The sequence below is a fragment of the Ictidomys tridecemlineatus genome, chromosome 15, assembly GCF_052094955.1.
Source record: "Ictidomys tridecemlineatus isolate mIctTri1 chromosome 15, mIctTri1.hap1, whole genome shotgun sequence".
Taxonomy (NCBI): Eukaryota; Metazoa; Chordata; class Mammalia; order Rodentia; family Sciuridae; genus Ictidomys; species Ictidomys tridecemlineatus.
The window spans coordinates 47268471-47293556 of NC_135491.1; the positions used below are offsets into that span (position 1 = coordinate 47268471).

Here is a 25086-nt window from a genome sequence, read left to right on the forward strand (position 1 = left end):
GCCCCCAGGGTCCCCAGGACATCACCTGGGTGCTGAGACCCCAAACCTAGCTCTCCCAACGCTGCCACAAGACAAAAAAGGACTTCAGACACTTTGCTCTTTTTCAGTGAAACAACTCAGAAACAAATCTGATTTTGGTTTTTGGTTATCTTTCAGACATGAAAAATATTTTGACAAAAGTATTTTCCAGACTGCCTTAGTTGGGGGAGAGAAAGTTCTTGAAGGAGAACATAAGCATAAAAAGCAAGAAGCTGCATGTAATGAACACCACTGTGTACATGAGTTTAGGATTGTGAGGTGCAAGACTCCAGGATGAGGGGCTAGCACCAACATCCAAACTTCCTCCTCCTGACAGAGGCACTCCTGTTTCTTATAAATGGGGGACAGTTTTCACACACACCCAGCTGCTCACACCCTAGCGCACTGAGAGCAAACTTTCTGATTTGATGGTTGAGGGTCGGGGCACATCGGTCTAACCATAGAACAGAGCCGCGGTAAATGGAGTAATTGCAGACACTCAGAGGAACCGCACCCCACACCCCTAATAGCAAAGGGAACTATCTGATTTGTCTGGGGGTCAAGGGGTGGGCTGGGACAAGGGGGGGTCGGATGGATGGAGCGCCACGTGCTGCGCCTGGCTGCTGCTCACTCCTGTTTCTCCCTCCCTACCTCATCTTCTGCCATTTCCAGAGGCATGAGAAAGGTGATCTCGGACTTGACCCCTAAATCACAGCTGCCGGTGGCTGCACCTCGCTCTGGGATGAGCACAGCCCCTTCGCCCGGCTCGGGCAGCTTAACCCCTTCCTCCCCGCGCGCTCAGAGGCAAGCGGCAACGGCGCCTCTGACCGCGGCAATGCGAGTAGCCAGCTTCCTCAGCGCAGCACCTTGGAGTCCATGCAGAGACCACAAAAGGGCGAGACTGTGGGGTGCTGCGAGCCTGGGGGCACGGCCGGCCAGCCGGAGCACTGCTGGGGAGCCCAAGGAATAGCCCGAGTTAGCGGAATGAGAAGGGATGTTTGGATCGTGTTAACTATCCAGACAGATGCACTTCGGCATGTCTGCATTTATGGAATCCATATGTTGTCGTGGCAAATGAAAGGACAGCAACACGTACATACAATAGACTTAGAATAACAATACGCATTCAAAAAAAGGACCCGCACATTCTTTGCCCTCCAACCCTCTCTTAGATCCAGCGTTAGAGTTGTACAGAGGTGTCCTTTCAACCTCCCCTGCCTCCACACGGGATTTTCTTTTTTCTTCCCCCTCCTTTATGTTTCTATGTCCTCAAACCCCCTGTAGAAGAAAAACCTAGGGCCCAGAGCTCTTCCAAAGTGTGAACTCTTAACACCCCCTTCTCTTTCCTTCCCCCTTAAAACTGGCCCATGGCATCTTTAGTCCTTGGACCAAAAAAAAGCTACTCACATTACAACACATATTCTGAAAATTGCAGGGTAGCAGATTTTTACTCAAATTCATCATCTACATCTTCATCATTAAACCAATATCACTGTTATGTTTGCAAAAGAAGTGGCCCCAAATAGATCTGAAAACACAAACCTCCAGCGAGAGAGCAAACACACAGCCCTATACAGCACCTGCATTTATGTACACCTTGTATATTTTTGTGCACATATATTTTCACGCACACACAAGATGCAAAGACATTTAAAGTCATTTAAATGTATATGTACGTACCCCTTTATGCATTAATCGTTGTGTGTGGATATATGTATATATGTGTGTGTGTGTGTGTGTGTGTATCCATCCATTCACTTGAGCGAGAGGTAGAGAAATGTATACATCAATGCAATATTTAGCCTACATTCTATTTTTCCCTCCCCACTGTAAATGTCTTAAAAACAGGTTGGTCTAAAATTTCTGCCCTCTTGCCAGCTAAATGAAGGATTTAGATTCTAAATTTTTTGGCTCTTTTTTTTTTCATTTTGTACATAAAATAATCCATATAGATGCTGGATTATCGTCTAAGCATTATTCAATCATACAACTTGGTACCTCTCCTCCTTGTAACGAATTCACTCAGTAAAATTAGCATAAGTATTTACCAGATTAAGCTGACATTTTCTTATATTGCAACATGAAATACGTTTATATCCAGAATTTCCCCCCAAATAGCTTATACCATGAAGATATTGACTTTCTCCGCACTGTTTCATAGAAGAAATAAGCGACAAGTTCACTTCTACTACTATTTGCATTTTAAAAGAGAATAAATACATAGTATTTAAGTGATTTTTTTTCAAGATCTACAAGGGAGAAATTTAATTCTGCTGCATCTTTAAAAAAATAAATAGATTTATGAAGATTTGTGAAGACAGATAAATAGGAACAAATATACTCCTGAGGGTCTGAACAATTTTCCTTACCTGATGTATTATGGAAAAATTCAGAATTTACCAGTCTTCCTTCAGTCAGCTACATTTTACACTGACCTGTACTTTGAACTGAAAGGAAAAAAAAAAAAGATTAAATGTTGCCAATGAAAAATATAAAATAATAATCAGAAACCAGACAAACTGAAGGTAAAAATATACAATGGCTACAATAAAGATAAATATTTATTTAATCAAAGTAGAGGTTGTATTTGGACTGTAGGAATGTTTCATCCTTCCCTTAAAAAAAAAAAAAAAAAAAAAAAAAAAGGCAAGAAAGAAAAAAGCCAGAGTCTTTGCAAGCTCCTGGAGGGTTCCCATTGTCCAGGGCTATCGAGAGCCCAGAATGGCATTAACCTCACAAAAGACACATTGTGCAGGGGACAAAAAAAAGCCCCTTCTTCTACAATAACTTTTAGCTTTTTTATTTTTAGAAAATGACAAAGGTTTTGCAAGCACTGACTGGTGAAACCTGTAGCAAGCCAGGCTGGACTTGGCTTTATTGATCAGCTGTCCCGCATGGAAAAGCAGCCAGGAAAAGTTTGAATGGCAACCCAGATTTGGCTCATGGAGAGGAAACCCCCGATTTTTCTAAGTGTATTTTCCTTCCCCCCCCCTTCCCCCTTAAATAAAAAAGCATTATCCCCAGAGTGAATTCAGAAGGATTAGATGAGGTAACTGCAAAATCCCAAACCGGTTTCTCCCCCTAGTCTTGCATGCTTTTAAGAGCATTGGAAAAGCTCTCAAAATGAAGAATTACTTTCTAATCAAACAGATTTCCTGATTAGTTCCCAAATTCCTTCTCAGATAAGTAATTGTGGTAGGCTGGTGCAAAAAAAAAAAAAAAATTTCCCCCGATAAAAATAAGTTTTAGCGCATTCATCCTCTCTACCTGATGTTACCAATGCCTTCAAAAACATAAATGTTGTTTTTACATTTGTTTGAAGATCACCAAAAGTGCAGATTGCATTTTATTTTATTCTAGACATTGTAATTTCAGTGGTACTAGTTCATATTTAGAACTTACATAAATACACAGTTGTCATTAAAAAAAATCTATTGCAGTAGCAGTGACGCTAAGGCTAGGATTTGAAAGTAGGGGAGAGAGAGAGAGAGAGAGAGAGAGAGAGAGAGAGAGAGAGAGAGAGAGAGAGAGAGAGAGAGAGACTGTTCTTCCTGCATTTGTTTGCTTGCTTTTTGGAGGTACCATGCACCAGCCTAAGTGACGGCTTTGATGTACTGGGAATCGGTACAGTAGCAGGGTCCCTGGCTGCTGTCTTTGATTCCAGGGATCTCCTTTGGGCTCTGGTGGGATGTATCGCTCCTAGTCTTTATCTGAAATCCATCCTCTTATTTCAAGCCCTTTGGCTTTGAGACTCTGTTCCAAACTCTTGGAGGTAGCTGTAAGACTTTTTTCCCCCCCGCATTAGGGAAGGGGTATGTAATTTCCCCTCTTTCTACACACTAGACCTTTCCTCGCTATTTAAATATATTGGCTTTCTTTCTTATGAATTTAGTCTGAAATTATTTTTCACTGCCTTTATTACATCCCTGCTTTTGATGACAAAATAGCTTCCTGTGTTTTGAAAACATCTGCTTTCCAGGTTTTACACACACACAAAAAAAAATTGATTTTACTTTTTTCTTAAGTACAGAAAGGTAGAAAGTTGGACTTGTTTCTAAATGCAACTTTTCCTTTTCTTGTCTTTCCTAAAGTGGCCCCCCTTTAAGTTCTGATTCACTTTCTCCCTTTCATTTCTTCTAATCATCATCCCCTTCGCCCCTCTTTCCCTCTTCTTCTAAAGAACCAGAGAAGATTGATTGCGTCTTATTTCGGAAGAGAAAATTAACATATTATATTTTTTTGTATAGTCTATGGTATGTGTTAAAGTTTCTCCCATATTTTCTTCATTCCTCCTCTGGTTTGGGGGGAGGTAATTTTCCTCCGTTTAAAAATCTCGGATTTGCAATTTAAAGTGGCCTCTATTCTAAGCCTCTGGTCTTTCACTTAAACCTTTGCTTTAAGCTGTCCCACTCCATTATTACCCACCCCCCTCTTCTTTGAAGATGTTCTTTTCCTATTAATTTAAGCATTGTTGCATTTGCTTAAAAAAAAAAGAAAAAAGAAAAGAGGGGGAAAGGAAATTACAAGAAAGAAGGAAAAGAGAAAGAAAAAAAGAAAGGAAAAATCTTAAAAAAAAAATCTTAGCTAGGTCCCTATTGTTGCTTCTCTGCATTTCACTTCTCAGTGTGTGTGTGTGTGTGTGTGTGTGTGTGTGTGTATGTGTGTGTGCGCGCGCGTGTCGTGTGTGTATGTGTTTTTAATACATGCATAAACTTTTGGTGCCTCTCTCCCTCTTCCTAGGCTCTTCTCCCATCCTCTCTTCCTGCTCTCCTTGCCCTGCTCATCACTTTCCCCTGGTTTTTTTTTTTTTCCTCCCTTCCTCCCCTCTGCCTCCCTCCACCTCCCCCTTTTCTTTTTTGCTGAATCTTATTGATCCAGAAGGTGGCTAATTAGCCCTTCCCGTCGTGCCTGGGTAATGAAGCACATGCGCACTGAATTAATCACAGCCATTTTTTGCAGGAAACTAATTAGCAGAATAAAGATCCAAAGACTTTTTTTTCTTTTCACTCATCAGCTCCCACTTCCAGCGCGTCCCCTCCGACCGCTGCAGCCGCCACCGCCGCCGCCTCCTCCTCCTCCTCCTCCCGGCCGCAGCCGCCGCCGCCGCCGCCTGCTTTGCATCCCAATTACAGCCTAGAGCCGCTGCCGCCGCCGCCGCCGCTTCTCCTCCGTGGCCCTTGCCCGCTCCGGGGGCTGTAAACTCCCCGCCAACCATGCTGCTCGGCGGCAGCGGCGGCGGCGGCTCCGGCTCCCCGGCTGCGGCCGCCTCCCGCCCCGGGCTCCGCCGAGCGCGCTCCAGCTCCGCCGCCGCCGCCGCCGCCGCCGCCAGCAGCGCGTCCTCCACCGCCACCGACCCCCGCCAGCCGCCGCTGCTGCCTTGATGGGCTCCGCGGCCCGAGCGCCTCTTTTCGGGATTAAAAGCGCCGCCAGCTCCCGCCGCCGCCGCCGTCGCCAGCAGCGCCGCTGCAGCCGCCGCCGCCGGAGAAGCAACCGCGTAAGTGGCAACTTTTCCCTCTTTTTTTTTTTTTTTCCCGCCGCCGTCGCCGCCTGCTCCTCCTCCTCCTCCCGCCGCCACCGCCCGGACGCGGGGCTCCTCGGGGCGCCCGGGCTGCTTTGCATGGGGCTCGTCCTGCCCCCTCCCGGCTCCCGCGCCCGGCCGCCGCCGCCCGCGCTCCCCGCGCCCGCGCCCTGCTCGCTCGCTGCGTCCCGCTCGCCTTCCCCCTGCGCCAAACTTTCTCTTTCTTTTTCTTCTTCCTCCTCCTCCTGCCGCCGCCGCCGCCGCCGCCGAGCCCGGGCCGCCCCCTCCTCTCCGGCCCCCGCGCCGCCGCCGCCGCCGCCACCAGCGACCCCCGGGAGGGTGGAGGCGCCCGGGGCGAGGCCCGCGCGGCGAGTTTGGAGGCGCCGCCGGGCAGGGCCGGCCGGGGCGCGGGCCGAGGGCGGGAGGGCTGCCGGGGTCCCTGCGCCGAGACAAAGGCGGCGGCCGGCGGGGGGGGGGGATCCGCGGTGCCGACCGCCCCCGCCCCCGCCGCTCTCGGCCCCCAACTTTGCCCCACCCCGGGCGGCGCCGGGGCCCCGGACTGAACCGCCGCGCAGGGCGCGCACCCGGCCCGGAGCAGCAGCAGCCGCCGCCTCCGCCGCCGCCACCGCCGCCGCCGCCGCCGCTGCCGGCCGGCGCCTTCCGCGCTGGGGCTTGACTTGCCAGGGACGCGGGAGCCTGTTCGCAGCCCGGGGTCCGGGAGGGGGCGAGGGGGCGAGGCGGCCGCGCCAACCTCTACCTGAGAGCTCTCCGCCCTGCCCCACTGGCAGCGCCGCGAGCGCCCAGAGGGGGCTCTGCCCTGGACACTAGGGGCTCCCGGGGGCTCCGGGCTGTGCCGCTGGCCAGGGTCAGAGTTAGCCTGCCTGGCCTTTCCGGACCAACTGAGTTGAGAGACATCAGATCAGAGGATTCCTTTTTTTTTCTTTCTTTTCTTTTCTTTCTTTCTTTTTTCTTTTTTTTTCTTTTTGCTCACGCGAATCTGGGATTGTTTACGTTCGGTTCTCCGCTCTCACCCCTCGCCTGGCTCTCCTAGATGCAAAAAACCACGTTCCTGAATTTTGCATTATGCATTTTAATGTACACCTTTTGCATATCTATTGGAGAGTAGATCTGAGTGTATTTCATGCAGCGTGTTTAAATTGTGTATGGACTCAGTACTTGTAGGCTTTTTGTGGAGCTATTAAAAATATATATCTATATCTGTATTTTACTTTGTGAATTAATCTGTTGCTCAGAATCTGACTTTTGTCAAATGTGCAATTCCTTCCACTATGGCAAATTCTTTGATTACAAGTGCTTTCAAAAATCACCCACTCTTAACTTTTCCCCCTCGTCTCTTTGAAGTAGGATAAATATGACAATTTTTATTGGTCTCAATTATTGAAACTTGATCTAAGGACTGTGTGGAAGAAGGAGGCTGATTGCCTTTTTCTGGCCTCCAGTTCTACTGACTTTTAAAGGGGGGTTTGTTAAGTACCTTTGAAGAATATGACATACAGTGATCGCTTGGCTGTGATGCAAATTATAGAACATAAATTCAGCTTGGAATTAAAAAAGACTTGAACTCTTCCAGTGGGTACAATTGAGGATTTATTATATATATTTTAAAAATTACTTTTCACTCCTTACTTTGGTTGAATGGCTAGTTACAGATCAACTTATTTGGAGGTCCTTGGAAAGAAGCTTGGGAAATGGGAGAGGGGAGAAGATTGATCCCAATCTGCATAATCAATAGGGCAGTGTGCTGCAATCGTGTACCTACATTTACTGTAAATTTCTACAATATCTGTAGTGTGGGTGCTCCAGTGCCTTGCTCTGCTTCTCAGAGCAGATTTAGAGGCAGAATCACCAGAATTTACTGCCCAGCCTTCTGGAACAATATAGGGAAGTCCATTCCATAGTAGCTCATTTTAAAACTCCTTCACTTGCTCAAGTTCCCCCCCCACCCTGTGTGTGTGTGTGTGTGTGTGTGTGTGTGTGTGTGTGTGTGTGAGAGAGAGAGAGAGAGAGAGAGAGAGAGGGAGAGAGGGAGAGAGACAGGGAGAGAGAGGAGAGAATATATCTGTTCACATTCAGGGGGTTTGGGATGCTGAACCCCCAAAGTGTAGGTATCCTGAGTTGGAGGGGAGTGGGAAGTATTCTGGGGCTCTGGCGGGTGGGAATTTGCTTATTGAATTACTCCTTCGGAGGCCCTCTTTTCATGTTATGATGTTAGGTTTCTTTTACTGGCGGAAGTAAATTAGAGATAGGAATATAAGAGAGTAATATACTCGAGATCGAAGCAATGTCAAAAGTAAGAGTTGCTGTGTGTGTGAGAGAATAGACAGTTACAGTTCCTCTTGAAAGCTTGGTGGTAGGTGAATCCATATTTGGAGATGATTTTGAAATAGTCTAGCAATGGTGCACAACAGGATTTGATAAAAAGTGTACACAGAGTCAGTTTTGAAAGGATTGCGGTTTGGGGAGATGAGGTGTGGGCAGGAAAACCCACTGGAGGCCAGCAGCCTTCCTCTGTGTGTCTCCTCCCTTCCCCCTCACTGGGTTTTAGTTTTTAATTACTTAATGCTGAAACGCACAAGGCTTATATAAATATTTGCAAATGCTCTTTCCTATTGATTTCTCTGAATAAACTGCCCTGCTCTGGTCCAGGGAGGAGGCGATTCAGATCTGTGGACTTTTTAAACATATAAAGCCTGTGAAGGAGTGTTCATCTGTCCATGTGTGTGTTCATGGGTAGAATTGTAGGCATGAAGATTCTATTGTGGGGGGGTGGTGCAAAGACAGTTTAGGTTCTCAGTGGAATGGGCTGGGAAAGCTGGGCTGGAGCTGGCCTCATGGCCTGACAGTCCTGACAGATGTGTGTGTGTACACACTGTGTGGGTGTCTACACTGGGGGAGCCTGAATGCATATGCACTTAGCCCCCCAACCCCCCATTAAATATGGAGCAGTTTTCCAGGGCTCTGTGACTGCCTTCTCCTCGGGGTCACATTGAGTTCGAATCTGACCCAAGGTGCAGGAATCCTGCAATGGGGAAATAAAAGAATATACAGAAGAGGGTCAGGTCAGCTGCTCAGAGGCCAAAACCCCTACAGCTGCTTTGATTTGATTTTATTTTGTGTGTGTGTGTGTGTGTATGTATGTATGTGTATATATATATATATATATATATATATTAGGCTCCTCCTGCCATGTTACAAATTGTGCCTCCCCCTCTCAGGTGTTTGCTCAGTAGCTTAAAGGCAGCAGAGCCTCTGCCTGCGTAGACTGTGCTCTCAGCAACAACAGAAAACCCACAATACTGAATCCAAAACAAAACAAGGGAGGAGGGGGAGAAAAACCCCTATTGAGTTCAGGCAAATAAGGTTGGGTCTCCAGATCCGATTACAAAGCAGCTTTGAATATGCAAGACAGTGCACAAGACCAGTTATTCCAGTTACAACAAACTATTAAAAAAAAAAGAGAGAGAGAGAGAGAGAGAAAAGAAAAGGCATGTTTAGGTCCTAATTTGTTAGTACAAGGAAAAGAATCCCACATAAAGCTGCCTTCCCCCCCCCCCTTTTCCCTTTGCTTGCTTCACACAGAATTCACTGGCCCTTTCCTGATCCATTTGCTGTATAGGTTCTTTTATTAAAATCTTTTGGATTTAGGAAGATTGCTGCAAGCAACACATTTTCTGTATTTTTTTCCCTTTATCTGAGAGGAGAGTTGGCAGGGGTTCTGTGGTTTGCAGTTACACAATATGTTATCATGTTTTTAATCACTAAATCATTGCAGTGGTTATAGATTTACAGTCTTGGGGTATTACAGAGAGGAGCAACGGCAGCTATATATATGCTTTTAAATTACACTAATGTAAACTGAGTGCGGCAGCTATGAATATGGTCGGCAGACTGCAACCCCCCACCCCCTTAGTTCTTTCTCCTTCTATAATTTTCTCCCCAAAGTGCTTGTTTTGCTTAAAATAAGCCATCCCCATCCCCTCTCTGAATTCTTTGTCTCCTCAGTCCCCTCTTCCCTTCATTTGACACTTTTAACCCCACATAGGCTAAAATTCAAACTCTGGGAATAAAATTTAGGATTAGAGAAATAATAATAACAGTAATAATAAGATGATGATGATGAGTGTGGGTTTCCTAAAATCCTCTTGGTTTCCATACAGGCCTCCTGCATATGGATGGAGGGTTGATTGCAGATCAGAAGGTGGGAGTGGGTGGAGGGGAGGGAGTCCAGGCTTGTGGCACTCCAAAGGTCCTGTCACTGGGAGCCCACTTTCAGCTTCTGTTTTTCATATTATTATGTAACAGAATCCTTGGCAGCATTAAAAATTCAGTATTACAAGCTGATTGTAATGCTGCCTCATTAGACAGCGCTGTCTGGCCTTGTATTAAGTGAAACACAGAGCATGGCTTTTACATTATAAACACCAATAAATATTAAGGCTCAGCAGAGAGGGGAACAGCAATTGGGTTTTTTGCCCCTTCTGGTTTGACCCCCCCCACACACCCACAGACACATCTTCTTCCCATCATGCCCATTTTCCTTTGCCCCCCACACCATGGTAACTGTCATCTATTTTCTTGTTGGGATGCTGATGTGTCAACCCTGCTGACATTTTAGGAAGGCTTTTTATAGAGTTATCTTGTGTACACAAAAGGTTTGGAAGTTTGTTTTGTTTTGATCTGCAGTAAACAGGTCCTTCACTTTGCTGATGTCATTTCCGTTCATATTTGAGTTGTTTATTGTGCTTCTTTGCAGGGCCCTCTCGTCCCTCCCCCTACCTTGCTTCTCAGCCAGAGGCTGTGGCTGCCTGGGGAAGGGGGGTACGCTCCGAGCTGCCAGGTCTAGGTTCAAAGGCTGAGGGTCACCTGTCCCTGCTGGGGAAGATGGCTTCAGCTTCAAATCTGGTTAAACACTTGCATGTCCTCTTGCCCTGGTATTTTCATGGCATGATTCAGCTTCCTTTCTTTGTGGCACCCCCCCACCCCTGCCACACCTTGTCTGTCTTTAATACATCCTTATGGTCCACTTCTCCAGGACCACCCCCCTAAAAAAAAAAAAAAACCCAACCTTGTAATGACGACTTTGAGACTTTGATTCAGTTGCAAATCCGAAGCTGGCATTAGGGACTTCATGCTGTGAGAAAAAGAAACTGTTTCAAGGCCTTACCCCTGAAGCCCCCCAGCACCACCTTCTATCCCTGTTCTTTACCATTTCTTTTTCTTTTTCCTATTCCTTGTCTTCTTGACAATATAAAGGCCATTCTGATATTAACTACAAATAACTATAATACCGGATGTCTCTTATTTCCATGTGATCTGTGATTGGAACCCTCTTCTTAAAAAAAAAAAAAAAGGTAGGGTGGGCAAAGGAAAGATGAAAAGCTATTTAGGCCCCAAAGTCCTTCCTCTAATAAGATGGTGGGTTTTAGGTTTTTTTAAAAAAAAATTATTTTGTTCTTTTAGGTTTAGAAATAATAGGGAGAGAGGGAAAAGCAGTCATTAGGAAGTTCCCTGAGTTGCTTTCCAACTAAGACGGGTGAAAAATGAACCAGCATTGACACTTGGCTCCCTGTGAAAGCCCCGTAACCTCTCCCCCCTTCCGTGGCCCTGGCCTTTTGTTCCTGGAGAACGGAGCTAAGGTACTTTTTCTCCCAGACCAAAGGCAGCAGGCAAGGAGTCCCCTTGTGAGCGCATCGCCTTTAGATGGCCTTCTCATGGTTATTGTCAATGCAGACTTCCCCAAACAATTGCTCCAGGGAGACACAAAAGCAAAAACATTTGTCCTATTTTTTTAACCTCTTTGTTTTAGATTTTTTTTTTATCCATTCTTTAAATTTCACAGTTTCTATTTGTCTGCAGAGAGACAAACGGAACAGCATGAAGCACATTTTACCGTAGGCCTCACTGGCAATTGGAACAGCCTCAATAGAAATCCAAATTCTAAAAACACTGGCTGACTTGGAGGATATGTGAAATTTCAGCTCTGGGCTCTGAAGTCAGATTAGCACAGATTTTTGAACAAAAATGCACTACAATGAAAAGATAAGAAAATGGGATTCTAGAATTATTTGGAGGAAAGCACGAACAGGGTCATCTCTTTTTTTGTTGTTTATTTTCAAATTTTCTGGCCTCTACTTAGAAGCGGCTGTTTGATAGAGAAAAATTACAAACCTACATGAAATTCTTCCTTAAAACAAAACCTGGTCCTGGTTGTTGTGGGTCTGATATACTATTAAATGGGTTGTTCAGACTCGTAACTGGAAGAACTGTGGTGTATGTACTATGGAATTGATACTGTGTTAAGATAAAAAAAAAATAGGATTTATGTAAACAGGCAATATCCCCTCCCCCTTTCTTTTCCTCTCCTGTTTCCTGTTTCCTTTATTCTGCCTCCAACCTGCTTCCCCTCCAAGAATTCAGTGGTTTGCATCAGGCCAGTGTAAAGGGATGTGTCAGACAGTTGGGATGGCCCAGGATCAAAATAGGAGTTCACCTCTTTTTTTCCTTGGCCCCAAACAAAGCACCACTCTCTCTTGTAATGTATGGACCCTGATTGCGATGCTGTCCTTAAGCATCTGTCTGCCTTTTCATTAAAATTCTCAATTTCAAGGTTTAGAAACACAAATGTAAGAATCCCCTTGGGTATAAAAGTCTTGCATGGCAAATTCTCTTTGCCCTTTCAGAAATATTTTTATTTTATTTTTTTAAAAAAGGGGGCGAGTCTGTAAGCTCTTAACATTTAAAGCTGTTTTAAGAGAAATTCTGTATTTTTGCTTTCTTCAGACTTGGGCTTTGAGACTTAAAATGAAAAAACTCTTGAATCACAGCTCTAAAAATAAAGGTTACTCATTTGTGTCTTTTTTGTATATATCATTGACAGATTTAGGGGCTGAGCTGGGAAGGGGTGGGTAAGTAAAGGAGATAATGTTCCACCTATGATTTGGGGGTAAAAATTAATCTATGGAATTAGCACTGCAGTGGTACACGGAGGCCTTGAGATTTGTGTCAGGGAAATATGAATCCAAATGTGTGTGGTAGGCCTTGGTGCCCCTGCCTCCACGGGCTCTGTAGGCGAGCCGGCATGGGCTGTTTGGAGGAAAGCTTGCCTCTGTACCATCCCAGGAGGGCCTGGCCACCTAGTGGGTACAGGCCTTTAAATAAAACTGTCTGGAAAGGATGGGGTGAACTCAGGCCATGGAGTACAATTCAAACGTGTCATTTATTTCGGGGACATTTGTTTGTGGCTTTTTGCCCTTTGCTAGGATTTTCTTTGTTAAAGCCTCCAGATTATTTAAGCACAAGTTTTAAAATCAGTGTGGATGTATAATTTAATAAAAATAGAAGGAGCTGGAAGAACACACAAATCCACCTAAACCCAATTGTGCTGTGAAGAAAGCCCAGTATGCTGACATCCACTGTATCTTCGCTCAGAGATCATATTTACCTTTGCCGAAGTGAAAGGATACAGCATTAGAGAGAGCTTGTATGGGGTGGGGGAGAGGGAGGGAGAGGAGAGCAGGTTTGGCTGGGTTGGATCATTGTAATTTGCCAGCCAGCTAAGCATTAGGGGGCAGGCCTCTGGCTTAGAGAATGGGTAAGGGGAGGAGTGGAGGAAGGGGTTAGCATTCCCTGATTTATTTTTAAATATTTATCCTTTTGGCTGTTGCCAGTTACGCTTTCCAGATGAGACAAGACTGGGTATGGAGAACTGCAAGGGAAGAATTGCCTCTTCTGAGAGTGGGTTTATTTGTCAACAGTGTTCAGGATGGAGCGATGAGAATGTCAGGCTGTCACTGCTGGGTAGGCCGTGGGTTTAACATCAGGCAGCTGCCCTGGGAAGAGCTGAGCTTTTCAGAGCTTGGAGGATAGAATCTGCAGCATGTATTTCAGAGAAACTGTTGGTTCCACATGTCAGTGCAAAAGTTGCAAATTACCTCTGAAGATGTCTTGTTTTTGTTAATGATGAAAATAAGTTTTAGTCGATATAGCATTCCAGGGTTTGTGCTGTCCCTTACATTTATAATTGTACAGAGGCCGTATATTACCTGCCTGTAGCTTACCTGTCAAATTTTTGCTGGGAACAAAGGCAGGCTTGAGTAGGCCTCACCATGCGTGTAGCTGTTGTAGGATTAAGATAAAGAAAATAGACCCAGGGTCCTTCTTAGTTCTGTTTATCAGGCCTCTGAGGTGCAGGAGGCTGGTCACCCACAGCCTAGGACAGTGGCAGAATTGGACCAGGGTTCTGCTAGTACCTTCTCATCTCCTCAGATTACTTAGACCTGTGCTTTGGGTTTTCCATTTTTCATTTTATTGAAGGTATTTATCTGTGGCCCCACCAAGTTTATGATGTCACCAAATTGCAAAGTTGTCCCCCATTCATAAAAGTTAAGACCAAACAGCTAAATTAGATTTTCTGTGAGTGTAAACATGTTCTTGTTGTCTGTAATTGATCAGATAGGCTGTGGGTTGCTTCCAGGTGAGGAGCAGGGGTCTGCAGTCTTGATTTTCCTGAAGAGATTTCCAGGACTTCTATGGGAGGTGGGCCACCTTGCTTGTGTTATTGTTAGCATCATCACCCTCATGTATTATTCATAGTCACTTTTTCAATTAAATTATTAATTGGTTTTCTTTAAGGTGTTCCTGACTCATGTGGCTAACATATAAATAACTGTGTGTTTTGAAAACACCACCTGTTCTTAGGCCCGAGGTCGGGGCAGTCTGCAAACAGCTCTGCACTGACCATACTCTGGTTTATAAAATCCTCTTCCTCCTCCACTTTCCTTTTTGGCCCTCCACTCCCCCACTCCATCCCTGCTCCCTCACGTGTGACTGAATTTGGCTTGTGCCCTCCTTTGTCCCTAATCGGACATGATTCCCTAGAGGCAGTCTTTTTTTTCTCCCAGGGCCCTAGCAGGAAAAAAAAAAAAATTTTTTTTTTCAGTCTCTCTTCTGGACTAAAGCATTAGAGGGGTTGGTTGTCTGTACCCAACAGGTTATTTACATAATTTGAACCTGAATTATGTTGCACAAAATGCCTTCTGCACAAGGACTTGGTGTTCACCAGACAAGCATCCCTTTTCCTCCCTGTTAGTGTGTGGGTAAAGCTAATACGATTCCATACATCCTGCTCTTCGCCTGGTGAGCTTATTATATTTCTAACACTTGCATGGTTCATTATTGTGCAGTAGGAAGAGACTCTCCAGGCTGTAACGCCAGCCTGGGTGGGTGGTTTTCAGAAAGGGAAAAAGCAGGTGTCTTTTTTCTGTGCTGAGAGAATCCAGAGTGGATTCAGACGGAGGGTGGGATTCTGATGGGGAGGATAGGGGACTTCCGGTGGAGATTTCTGAAGAGCTGCCTTTGCATATCAGAATGGAAAAGGTGACTTTGGGGAGATAGAAAAGTGTCCAGCAGTTGCTTTGACCAACTGGGATGTCTGCATTACTTTGACCCTGGTGGCAGAATCTCCCTGGGAAGGGCATGATCTCTGTGTCTCTGAAATAACGTGGCTTTATAAGGGGAGTCTCCTTAAAGCATGTAATGGTCAACTGCAGCTCCTTTTCCTTGTCACTTCTTTTCTTCCTCTTTTCCTAGCACTCTCGTTTTCTTTTCTCCTTGAGGTTCAAAAACTATCCTTAAACTCTCAATGGAGAGCCAGGGATGTTTTTATAAGTTTCTGCAGCTGAAAAACAGAAGTGTTCTGTAAAGCAGTTAATAGGATGGGTGTGTGTTTCAAATAAATTCCTGTCCACATTGGCTAATGTCCCCATGCTAGAGTGGCCTGGCTCTGACGTGGACAGGGCCCAGAGACCGATGGCTTCGGTTCGGAGGCCCCAGGCTGCTTTTTGTGGCCGAGGGCACGTCCCTTTCTTCTCGTCCGATTCCAGGCCGGCCCCTGACTTTTGACGAGCGAGGGGTCAGTGCCTCCGGGAGGACGGGGCTTTGTTCCCGCCGGGCTGGTTCCCGGGGCAGCGCAGGCCGAGACACCAGAGCCCCTGTCCCCAGGCGAGGAGCGGGTGCGCCCCGGCCTGCCCTGAGGCCGGAGCCCGGAGCGAGCGCGGCCGACAGCCCGGGCCTCCAGCGCCTGTGTGTGTCCCCGGGTCCCCGCAGGCGGGCGCGGCCACCGCAAGCAGCCCGGCCTGCGTCCGGCAGGACTGTAGATGTCAGGCTTTGCCCGGGGAGCCTGGCGGCGGCGGGGCTGTGAGTTTCAAATTAACCTTCCGCTTTGTTGCTGTGTAATGTGGATCCCCGAAGGCCCCCCGCCCCGCCCGCCCCCCTTCCCCGGGCGGTGCGCGCTGCAAACTGCGAGTTGAGCTTCATTTACATAAAGCGATTCCGGGCGGGCGGGCGGGCAGCGCGGAGGCGGCGGGCAGGCCAGGGACGGGGACGCGAGCGCCGCGCCCCGTGGGTGAATCCCCGCCTCGCCCCGGGGACCTCCCTCCCGGGCACCGGCCGGCCGCCACCATGAGCCCCCCTCCCCTGCCTGCGGCGCCCCTGCTTCCAGCCAGCGCCACCTCGGAGCCCCGGGGCCAGCGGGAGGTGGGGAGAATGCCGCCTGGGGTGGGTAAGTTCGGGGCTCTGGTGCCGCTGGAATTTCCCATTGTCGCGCACACCGGCGCGGCCCCCGGACCTGCGAGTGCCTCCTCCCTCCGGAGGTGTGCGGAGGCTTTGTGTGCCAGGTGAGTGCCGCCGCCCTCCCCCGCCGCCTGCCCGTGGGTTCGCGCAGCCGGCCTAGCGCTGCAGGCAGGTGCCGCGAGTCTTGGCTGAACTTCCCATTCTCTTGGGGCATGTGGGGGAAGGGCAGGCTGGATGCACTTGAACTCCTAGACTCCAGTTGTAACCTACCTGGGGTGGGAGCGTCTAAATTCTACTGGGCACAGAGTGCAGTCCTTCCTCTTTCCTTCCCTCCCCTCTTTCCCTCCCGCCCCTCTTCCCTCCCCTGCCTCTCAGTCTTTTTATTCTGCTTTGGGATTAGTTCCTTCCTTCTGAAATAATTGTGCTGCTGGTGCCATTTAGAAGTTTGGGTTCCTTTGCCTAAAAATGCACCCCTTTCAGCCCCAGAGAAGTCGCTGGTCAGTTTGAAACAATGTGAAGAATGTGCCTGTTGTGGAGTAATTAAAGGGGGAATCAGAGTGTCGGAGCTGGAGGGCACCTTTGGAGATCATCTTGTCCACCCTCTAATTTTAGTTTGTTCTCACTCTGGAAAAACCAGAGCAGCATTTATTTCTTGGGGGAGGGTGTGTGTGTGAAGGGAGAGCTAAGATTTTTGTCCTGTTAAAGGAAGAGGAATGCCCAAGTTTAGGTCGGTGGCAGAAAAAAAAAAAGTAATGTTCGTAGAGTCAGAGGGAAATGCTCCTTCTAGAAAATGGTCCTTTCTGCTTTGGATATACCTATTTAGGATGGGGAAGCACCTGGAGGGCAAAGACCCCAACCCTGTGCATGGTGCATCCGGAGAGGGAATTGCCTATACAGTGTGTTAAACTGGTTTAAAGGACACCCATGAACAGGTGAATCCAGGAGGATCATCCCTCTCCCCACCCTCTATTTGTGTCATTTAACAGGCCACTGACAGCCTCAGAGAGGACTGAAGCCCCACCTGGGCTCAGAGGGAAGGCCTGTCCTTCAGGCTGGGGCCTGCACAGGGAAACACATCAAAGCAAAGCAAGGAAAGCAAACTTAAGCCTTGAAGGTAGATAGTGAGAAAGTTACACGTCATCTTATTTCATCTCATGCTTTGAGATCCTTGGAGACAAGCCACTAAATAAATAGAGTATAATTTAAAGCTCACCCTAGCTGGGGAAACTCTTGTTTCTTTGCCATCAAGCAGCAGGTGCAAGTTTGTAGAGTTGGCCCCCGGAGTCCCCTCATTCCTAAATTCAGGAGGTGTCAAACCTTCATGTTCTTTTAATGACTGTGGTTTCTGGATAGGTTTCAAGGGAAACCCTAAAAATCACGAGTTCTAGTGGGTTGGGCTGGAGGGGGAAGCCCAGGAGCTGTGGCTGAGACTGGAGCCTGCATTTGATAGGAAAACATACACCTTCCAAGGTAACCTGATCGAGAAAGGCTGCGGCTGGGAACGTGGGCCTGTTTCTTGTTATCAGAACAGCCACTGGCCACCTGAGATTCTGAATCTTCTTATTACCCAAACGTGAGAAACCGGGAACAGAGGTAGGGTGTGAGGGGAATCAGGAGACGACGGTTCTCAATCATTTGAGGGTTTTGAGAATGGGGTCTTTGGAGAGAGGTACATACTTGGGTGTTTGCACATCTGTATTTGTGTTCCTTCTGTTTCAAGGGGACCCTGAAGGCGCCCTTTCAGAGGATGTGGAGCCATGAAGGCCAAGAGCAACTTTCCCTCTCTGCCTTGCTTAAATTACAGGACTAAGGAAATTGTCTGCATTTGGTTTCCAGCATAGTTTTCAGAAAGCAAGTAAAGTGCCTCTCAGAGTGGGCTGGGGTCACACTTGGTCTTTTATTTAATTTCACAAGTGTTATTTAACAACATGGGGCAGAGGCAGAAGCAAGCATTTTTCTACTTTAAAAAACAGTCCTTTTGGAATCGCAAGAAAGTAAGTGACTTGGAGACCTTCTGTCTTTATGACATGGGTCATTTCCCTTTCCCAACTCTTTTATTCCCCTAAATGGCTACACTTTCTATGAGGTAGAGCTACTGTTTTCCATTTCTCCTGAAGACAGTTTTGATTGACAGGGAGGCATTGAGAAACACTTGCTAACTATTCCAGGACAAAATAAACCTTAGCTGCTTCTGCAACCACCTGAAACTTTAATTTTGATTTCTTTCCTCCTGTCTTTTATTTGCTTAAATGAATACTTGGGGAGGGTAGAAGGGGGCCCAAATAAAATGGTACTCCCAGCAGGCATCCCAACCCGGCAGCGAAGTGCCTGACTTCTTGCAGCTTTGGGATTGTATTTAACTGCTGTGTAAACTCAGTGCCAATTGGACTGCCCGGTGGCAAGGAGCTAAAATAAACAAGATTTCAGTTTTCATCATCATGACGTTAAATGAGCTCCTAGGTGCTCTCGGGACAGGGTGGGTGCACCTTGGGTGACCCAGAGGTGGGTAGTTCATTAGAATAAATCTGTGATTGCAGACTGCTGGGAAAGTATCATCTGGGGCTGGTGGTGATTTGGCTTAGTTTTTTTTAGTGCTGGTCACATGTGGCGTATGGGGAAACATGTCTTTATTGTCACCATGTGGTGGTGTTCCTTTTTAGTGTATCTTAGGGCTTTGGGGCTTCTGAAGTGTTAGTGTAAGAACCTAGAAATGCTTGAGGGCCCAAAGCAGACTTTTACTTAGGAAATTATTTTTATTACAAAGTTGCAAAGGTATCACCTTAAAAACAAACATTTAAAGCTACTAAGCAACTTTTTATAAAAGTATGGGGTATTGTTCCTATTACTTGATGGCAAAGAAAATGCGTTGTCTTTATAGGCACCTTTGAAGAGTAACTAGTTTGCTTTTCAACCCAAGGGATCTAGCCTTGACTTGGGGGGTGGGCAGTGGTGATCCTGGCCTGAAGCAGCCCCAGCAAGCTCCATCCCAATGCTTGCCAGCTCTATAGGGACGATGCACCTGATGCTTAACAGAAGCCACCTTAAGAGGTACAATACATGCTGTGGTTTATACTTTCATTTGCTATTAAAATGGTTGCATGCAGTTAGCCAGGCCTATTTCTCCAATGTTTGGGCCTGTTGGCCTGCTCTGGTTCCCAAGGCTGGTGTAATTAACCAGGATGGGGGCGTTACCATAAAAACACAACAGGAAGGCAGATTCCATTACAGTGAACTTCATAGGGTTATCCAAATGCTCTGGGATGAGAATTTGGTGTAATGGTTATTGTTAGAAATCACAGCATAACTTAGAATCACCATCCTCTGCCTGAGTTAAAGACTGTGGTTGGGGAAATGGAAAACCAGTTCTAATAGAATCCAGGAAAGGGAATTCCTTTGCAGGAGCTAGTCTTAATCAGATCCTAAGGGCGCTTATTCTGTCCAAAAGCACAGTGTCCTGCGTCCTTGGGCCACTCAAATTGAGAAACAAACACACAGAAGCTAAGATTGCATCAAACTGCCCCGAGGGAGAGACCCAGGCAGAAATCTTGGCTCATTGGCAAGCCGCTTTCAAAATCCAGATTAAGGAGAAAAACTACCAAATCAACAACTGTCGGATTTGTTTTCTATATGATTTAAAGTTGGCTGCCAGACTGTTCTCTTTGAACATGTGGGAAGTGACAATCAGATGTTAGAGGGCTTAAAAAAATTTTTTTTTTGGCTAATATGGTAAATGACTCCTATATGGATAGGAACTTGGGACTGAAGGAAAGCAAGGCTTAGCTATGATTGACAGCAGCATTGTGCTGATGTTTCAGAAGCAGTGACACAACTGGAATTTTTTTTTTCTTTCTGATTTTTATTCTTTGGTTCAGGGGACAGGGTAGTAAGAGCAAGCCAGTAGTAGTCTAGCTGTGACAGGTGTGTTTCTAGAGAGTTCTTTGCCCAAGGAAGTTGCCTTGGCTACTTATTTGTAACATTTGAGGTCTTTTTTCTTTGATGTGTCTGCCTTTCTTTCACCCTTAATTCCTAGAGTTTTCTGGCTTTTGTAAGGCTAAGCATGCAAATAAAAACAGGAAAGGAGATGTAGAAAGTTTGCCTAGGGGTAAATTGGGCTCCATTTCTTAGCAGGACTTCTGTTTTGTTGGTTTTAACCCCAAGCAGGGCCCCTTAGGGAAATGCCTGGGCTGTACCTGTCTTTTGGGCAAGCCCTTCTTCCTTTCCATGTGGGCTTGTCAACAGGAGGATTAGTGTGTTTGGGGGAGGTTTGGTGTGTACCTCTCCAGAGGGGCCTGAGCCTGCCTGTACTGGGGGAGGCCTTAGGTGGCTCAGCTGCCCACTCTTTGAACTTTGGTGTTAACACATATACTGTCTCTAAGATTTTCCCATCCTCTCCCCTCCCTGGAGTCAGGTCTAAGGCTTCCAGGGAAGGGAGGCAGGTGGGACTGCCCTGCCTACTCTTGCTCCTTGTGGCTGTGGATTCAGGACTGAATCGATCCAATCCCTCTGAGAAGATGGAGAAGAGCAGGGGTCCCTCTCCCCTCCTGTCCTGCTTAATTTGGGGGAGGAAGTGAATCCCACTGTAGCCCTAAAGGCTCTCTTGAATGTTTATCTTGAATTTAATCGGAGCTAGGTCTTTGGGGGCAACAGTTAGGAACTTGTGAAGTATCTTCAGTCATCTGCAAGGGGACTCTGGTGGAACCGGGCAGACTGGCTCCTCTGGGCTGTGTGAAAAGACGGTGGAATTTTCATCTGCTGCTGATTTCACGCACTGTCCTGAAAGTGATTTCGGCCACAAACCTTTGATCTGGGAATGAGACCCCTGCCCCCATGCTTCTGGAGATAGGAGTTGGTGACTGCTCTTTGTACACTGGGAGCCAGGGAGGGGTGTGAAAGAGTAGAGTACCTGGGGGGCTTTGCAGGGTTGACTGTACTGGGGACAGGCAGGCTGGGAGGGGGGATGTATAGGCTTCTTAATGGGTAGGAAGGATTCTTCTTAAAGCCCGAACTGTTTTCCTGCAGGGAGGAAGAAGAGTTTTGCTTATTTCTTGATAGTTGCTGACCCCATCCAGGAAGGTGACTGTGGACAAATTCTTCTCAAGCTGATTTAGATTTTGGACAAACCGTCCCCTGTACAGGTGTCTGTCCTAGATGCTGCATTTCAGCATTGACATTCCAGTTCAGAGGTGATCCCGTGTCTTCTCATTTGAATCTTCTGGTCCAAGTGGAGTGAGATCATCTGAGTGTAGAAAAGACCAAGGGGCTTAATTAGGTATTTGATGTCAGTCCTGCAGCCCCCCCCCACAGTCCTATAAGAACCTGTTCAAATATAGAAGTCTCCCTTCAGTGTCTAAAAAGCTCTTTTTCTCAAGAATCTGAAAGTCTATAAAAAGAATATATGTGTAGACATGAACTTACTTGCTTCCCACACTGACGGACTCTGAGTGGCCTATTTTGGACAACTTTTCTCTTCCTGACAACTTTGTCCAGTGGAAATACGTGGAAAAGCATGTGTGGGCGCTTCTTTTTTTTTTTTTTTTTTCCTGCCTCTCAGCAACTTTTTTTTAAACAGTTTTTCTTAACTGCTCAAGAAACAATGCAAGTGTCTTCCACCAATCCAGGACCTGTTTCCTAAAATGCTCTTTGGCTCAGGGCCTTGGTTCTTAATGTACATTTGGCTGGTGGGGGAGTGGTTTCTGCTTTCCCTGTAGCTCCACTCTCTGTGGAATATCTGCATCCTTGTTAAAATGTCGAGTCAACTTTTGGACACGTAAAGCAGAGAGGCCCCCGGATTTCAGCTTGGGTGTCAGGAGGCTGATGTCACTCCTAAAGTGAGGGCTTTTAAAATACCATCTCTGTTCTGCCGGGGTCTCCAAGGGTGTCACTTTATGTGGTCTGGAACTATGGCCAGGCATTCAGGAGGACTTTCAGTCTGGGCACCTGTCTGTGTGCATGGGCCTACATGGCTCACTCTTTCACAGCGTAGTACTGGACTCACTTTTAAAATGTAGTTCCCAGCAAAGAAAGGACAGTTGAAAATCGTAGGGTTCCCCTGCCCCATGCCTTTTTCAAAGGATGCTCATGGGTATCTTTGGGGAAAGCAGAGAACTTTTACACCTGTTAGGAAAGACTGTCAACTTATTTTGCCTTTACTGGGGAAACTAAGGATTGTCTAGACAGTGGAGAAAGGGGATCGCAGAAATCCAGGTACAAATTCCTGGGTGTTTGACCAGAGGGAGGTGTGGCCTTCCTCTTTGGTTTTAGATATGAAATCATTCCAGTGCTGTGTTCGTAGTTTCATGGGAGAGGCAGAGATGAAGCAGAAGAACCCCCTCTTAGGAAAGGGGGGCCTCTGTACATCACTCTGCTCTGTCTTACTCCTCTGCTGAGGCCATGGGTGAGAGAGGTTCAGCACTGCTGTGGCCTAAGCTCTGTGACTTTAGGCCAATCACTTAACTTCTCTGAGCCTTGCTCATTTCTTATGCAAAACAGGGCTTCACCTTAAGCTACTTAGTGCATTGAGTAGCCTTTTCATTAAAGTTAGTTCCCATCTCACATCCTTTCCCCTTTTATTTTGTTCCTGCTTAGGGCCCCTGTCTTTTCCCAATACCCTGTTAGAAATAAACCAAAAGGGCCAGCATTTCGTCCGCTCTTCCTTCTCTGGGCTGAGACTACAGCCAACTCTTTCACATCCTGCGACTGTTCCTATGCCATGCAAGGGGCTGTAATAGATACAGTGTCCCCAACCTCCCCAGCGACACTCGCCTGCCCCCCACCACCCAGGCTGGCAGGCGGCCTTCTAAGTGAGCAGCCCACTCAATGACCCACCTAGAGAGGCCTTCCGGGGCTAGCTTGTATATGCTAATAGGCCTGACTTGTCCTGGCTTGTTTGTAGTGATTTGTGGAGGCATTTATATGCAAATACTATCAACTTGCTGAGTTAATTATCATGTGCCTCCCCCCACCCCTCCTGCATGGCCGCCCAGTCTGCTGGCCTGTTCTCATCAGCCCTGCCGCTCCACAGTCCTTGCCTCCTCCTCCGTCTGTGGCCCTGTCCCCTCCTTGTACCTGCAGGCCCAGTCTCAGCTCCTGTACATTTCTGCTGCCTGTCCCAGGAACCTGGGTCTGGCCGTGTGGTCAGGCGTGGTGAACGTGGCAAGTCGGTGACTGCCTGACTCCAAGCCTCCGTTAAGAGGTGGCCCTCACGTGCAGGCGAGCCTAGCTCATGTCACCCAGAGCTTCAGACCCCACTCCTACCAGCTACCTTGAAGAGCAGAGCTGCCCAGATGTATCCATCCTTGACACTCAGTCCCCAATCTTGTGCAAAAGTGATGAGAGTTTCAAAGTAATATATATATTTTTTTCATTTCTCACGTCATTTAGACCACTAAATCTCATTACCAATTCTGAGCCCTGGAGCGGAGCCATTTTACAGAGGGATGTTCCCTGCCCCCTTTCTGGAAATTTGAGTGGACCTCCGACCTAGTTTCCGGGATATTCTGGACTGTTGACACTTGGGAGTGGCGTGGGCCTGTGTGTTAGTGTATTATCATGTATTATCATGGGCTCCTCCCCCCTTGATGCCAGCAGCCCCTCCCCCCCCCCAGGACAATCAGAACTGTCTCTAGGAATTAATTGTTGGGAGGTGAAACCCCCCTTAGTGGTTCCTAGTTGAGAACCACTGGGACAGAGGCTGCGTTTGTTTCTTCTGGATGACAAGATGGCAGGTTCCCAGCCCTCCTCCAGGTTAGACATACTCACTGCAGCCTCTGAGCCTGTGCGTCTGAGCTGAGCAGCCTCTGAGTTTGTGATTTGACCCCTCTGATAAGTTACTGTTTGCTTCACACACGCTAGGCAAGTGCCCTGCCCCTGAGCTACAGCCCAGTCCCTCTCTCTCTCTAAAAGGAGTGCTGTGTTTATTCTCTGAATGGTAGGACCTTGGCTGCGCAGCTGTGGAATGGAGCTGAGGCCTGAGGAGCTGGGCCACTAATCTCTGGGGAAGCTCCCCCGCCTCTGTGGGGGAGGCCCTCTGGGCAGCACCCTGGGCTGGGCCTGGCAGGAGGGTAAATGTTCTGAGGGCTCAGCATACTCTCTCACACTGCACAGACTAATGGTCTGGGTTAATTTTGTATACAAGGTCCCTTTTGTTGGACAAGGGGGTGAAAGTCCACAGCTGTGGCCGGAAATAGGGGAAGGGACTACTGGGATGACCTTGTTTTGGAAAGTCTAAATGGAATACTAATGGCCGAGATCTAAGAGGGTGATGTATGTGTGTGTTTGACTGAGCCTACAGATAAGGTGAAGAGTATTTTAAAAGTTACTTTAGTGCAACCTCCCAGATAACCGCATGCCTGGGGCCAGTTACAATTTATGGCCAGCTGGTAGTCAGGCTGTGTGTCGGCCTCACTTTATCTATTGAGTCCAGGCTCTGAAACTTAACTGGTGGTGCTCTGTTTGTTTATTTTATCTTCTTTTTTTTTGGGGGGGGGATCAGGTTTTGTTAGTGAAGCATAACAGCATTTTATGATATAGAAAGATGTTGTATTTCTGCTACTGAATACCTTGGGACATATGGCTTCTCCCTGTCCCCAGTGATAATGTGCACAAGGGTGTTGCATTCTGGAGTTTCCAGGGGCCTGGGGTATAGGCCCCCATCTTGTACGGTGCCACCAGCTTGCCAAGAATGTGAGCCGGGGCAGAGGTGTGGAGGAATTCATAAAGCTCCAGGCCCTAGGTTTCTTTCATCTCTGAGGTCAGCCTTTTCCTCTTGCCTGGCGACTTACTGAAACTTTGTCTCTGGGCTGTCCAGTATGCTCAGCACACTGGCCTGGTCCACAGCTTAGCTTTGGATGGTGAGTTCCCACTTTATCTGGACAACAGATAAGCAGTGGTATTTCCTGGCACCCATGGAGTCTTTCATCCCTAGACTGAGCCATCTAGCACAGCTGCCTTCATGGTCCCTG

At 47.2% G+C, this 25086-nt stretch overlaps 2 protein-coding genes across 7 annotated transcripts in view; one reads left to right on the forward strand and one right to left on the reverse strand.

Annotated features, from left to right (window-relative positions):
• Window positions 1-25086, forward strand: part of Zfhx3 (zinc finger homeobox 3) — a 929635-nt gene that overhangs the window by 682922 nt on the left and 221627 nt on the right. For 2 of the 6 annotated variants that reach the window (XR_013430973.1, XM_078032602.1), the window contains exon 1: window positions 5375-5512. The exons of 1 other annotated variant lie outside the window; for it this stretch is intronic. The gene's annotated coding sequence lies outside the window, so the exon portion shown is untranslated. Of the gene's footprint in view, window positions 1-5371; window positions 5513-15871; window positions 16231-25086 lie in introns of those variants that run through there. 3 more of the 6 variants (XM_078032607.1, XM_078032603.1, XM_078032608.1) reach the window with 3 other exon arrangements.
• On the reverse strand, window positions 130-13664 carry LOC120887872 (uncharacterized). Its single transcript, XM_078032913.1, has 3 exons — window positions 13615-13664; window positions 2388-6232; window positions 130-968 (listed from the first exon to the last, which is right to left on the reverse strand). Exons 1-2 carry the CDS (start codon window positions 13662-13664, stop codon window positions 5152-5154), a joined length of 1131 nt encoding a protein of 376 aa, XP_077889039.1. The 3' UTR covers window positions 130-968; window positions 2388-5151.

Excerpts from the sequence above, each read along its gene's own strand:
- LOC120887872 (XM_078032913.1), bottom strand. The coding sequence starts at position 13,664 with ATGGTGAGGCCTACTCAAGCCTGCCTTTGTTCCCAGCAAAAATTTGAC. Across the intron at positions 6,233-13,614 it reads TCCCAGCAAAAATTTGACAG|GCTCCCGCGTCCCTGGCAAG; the intron begins GTAAGCTACAGG and ends GGCTGCGAACAG.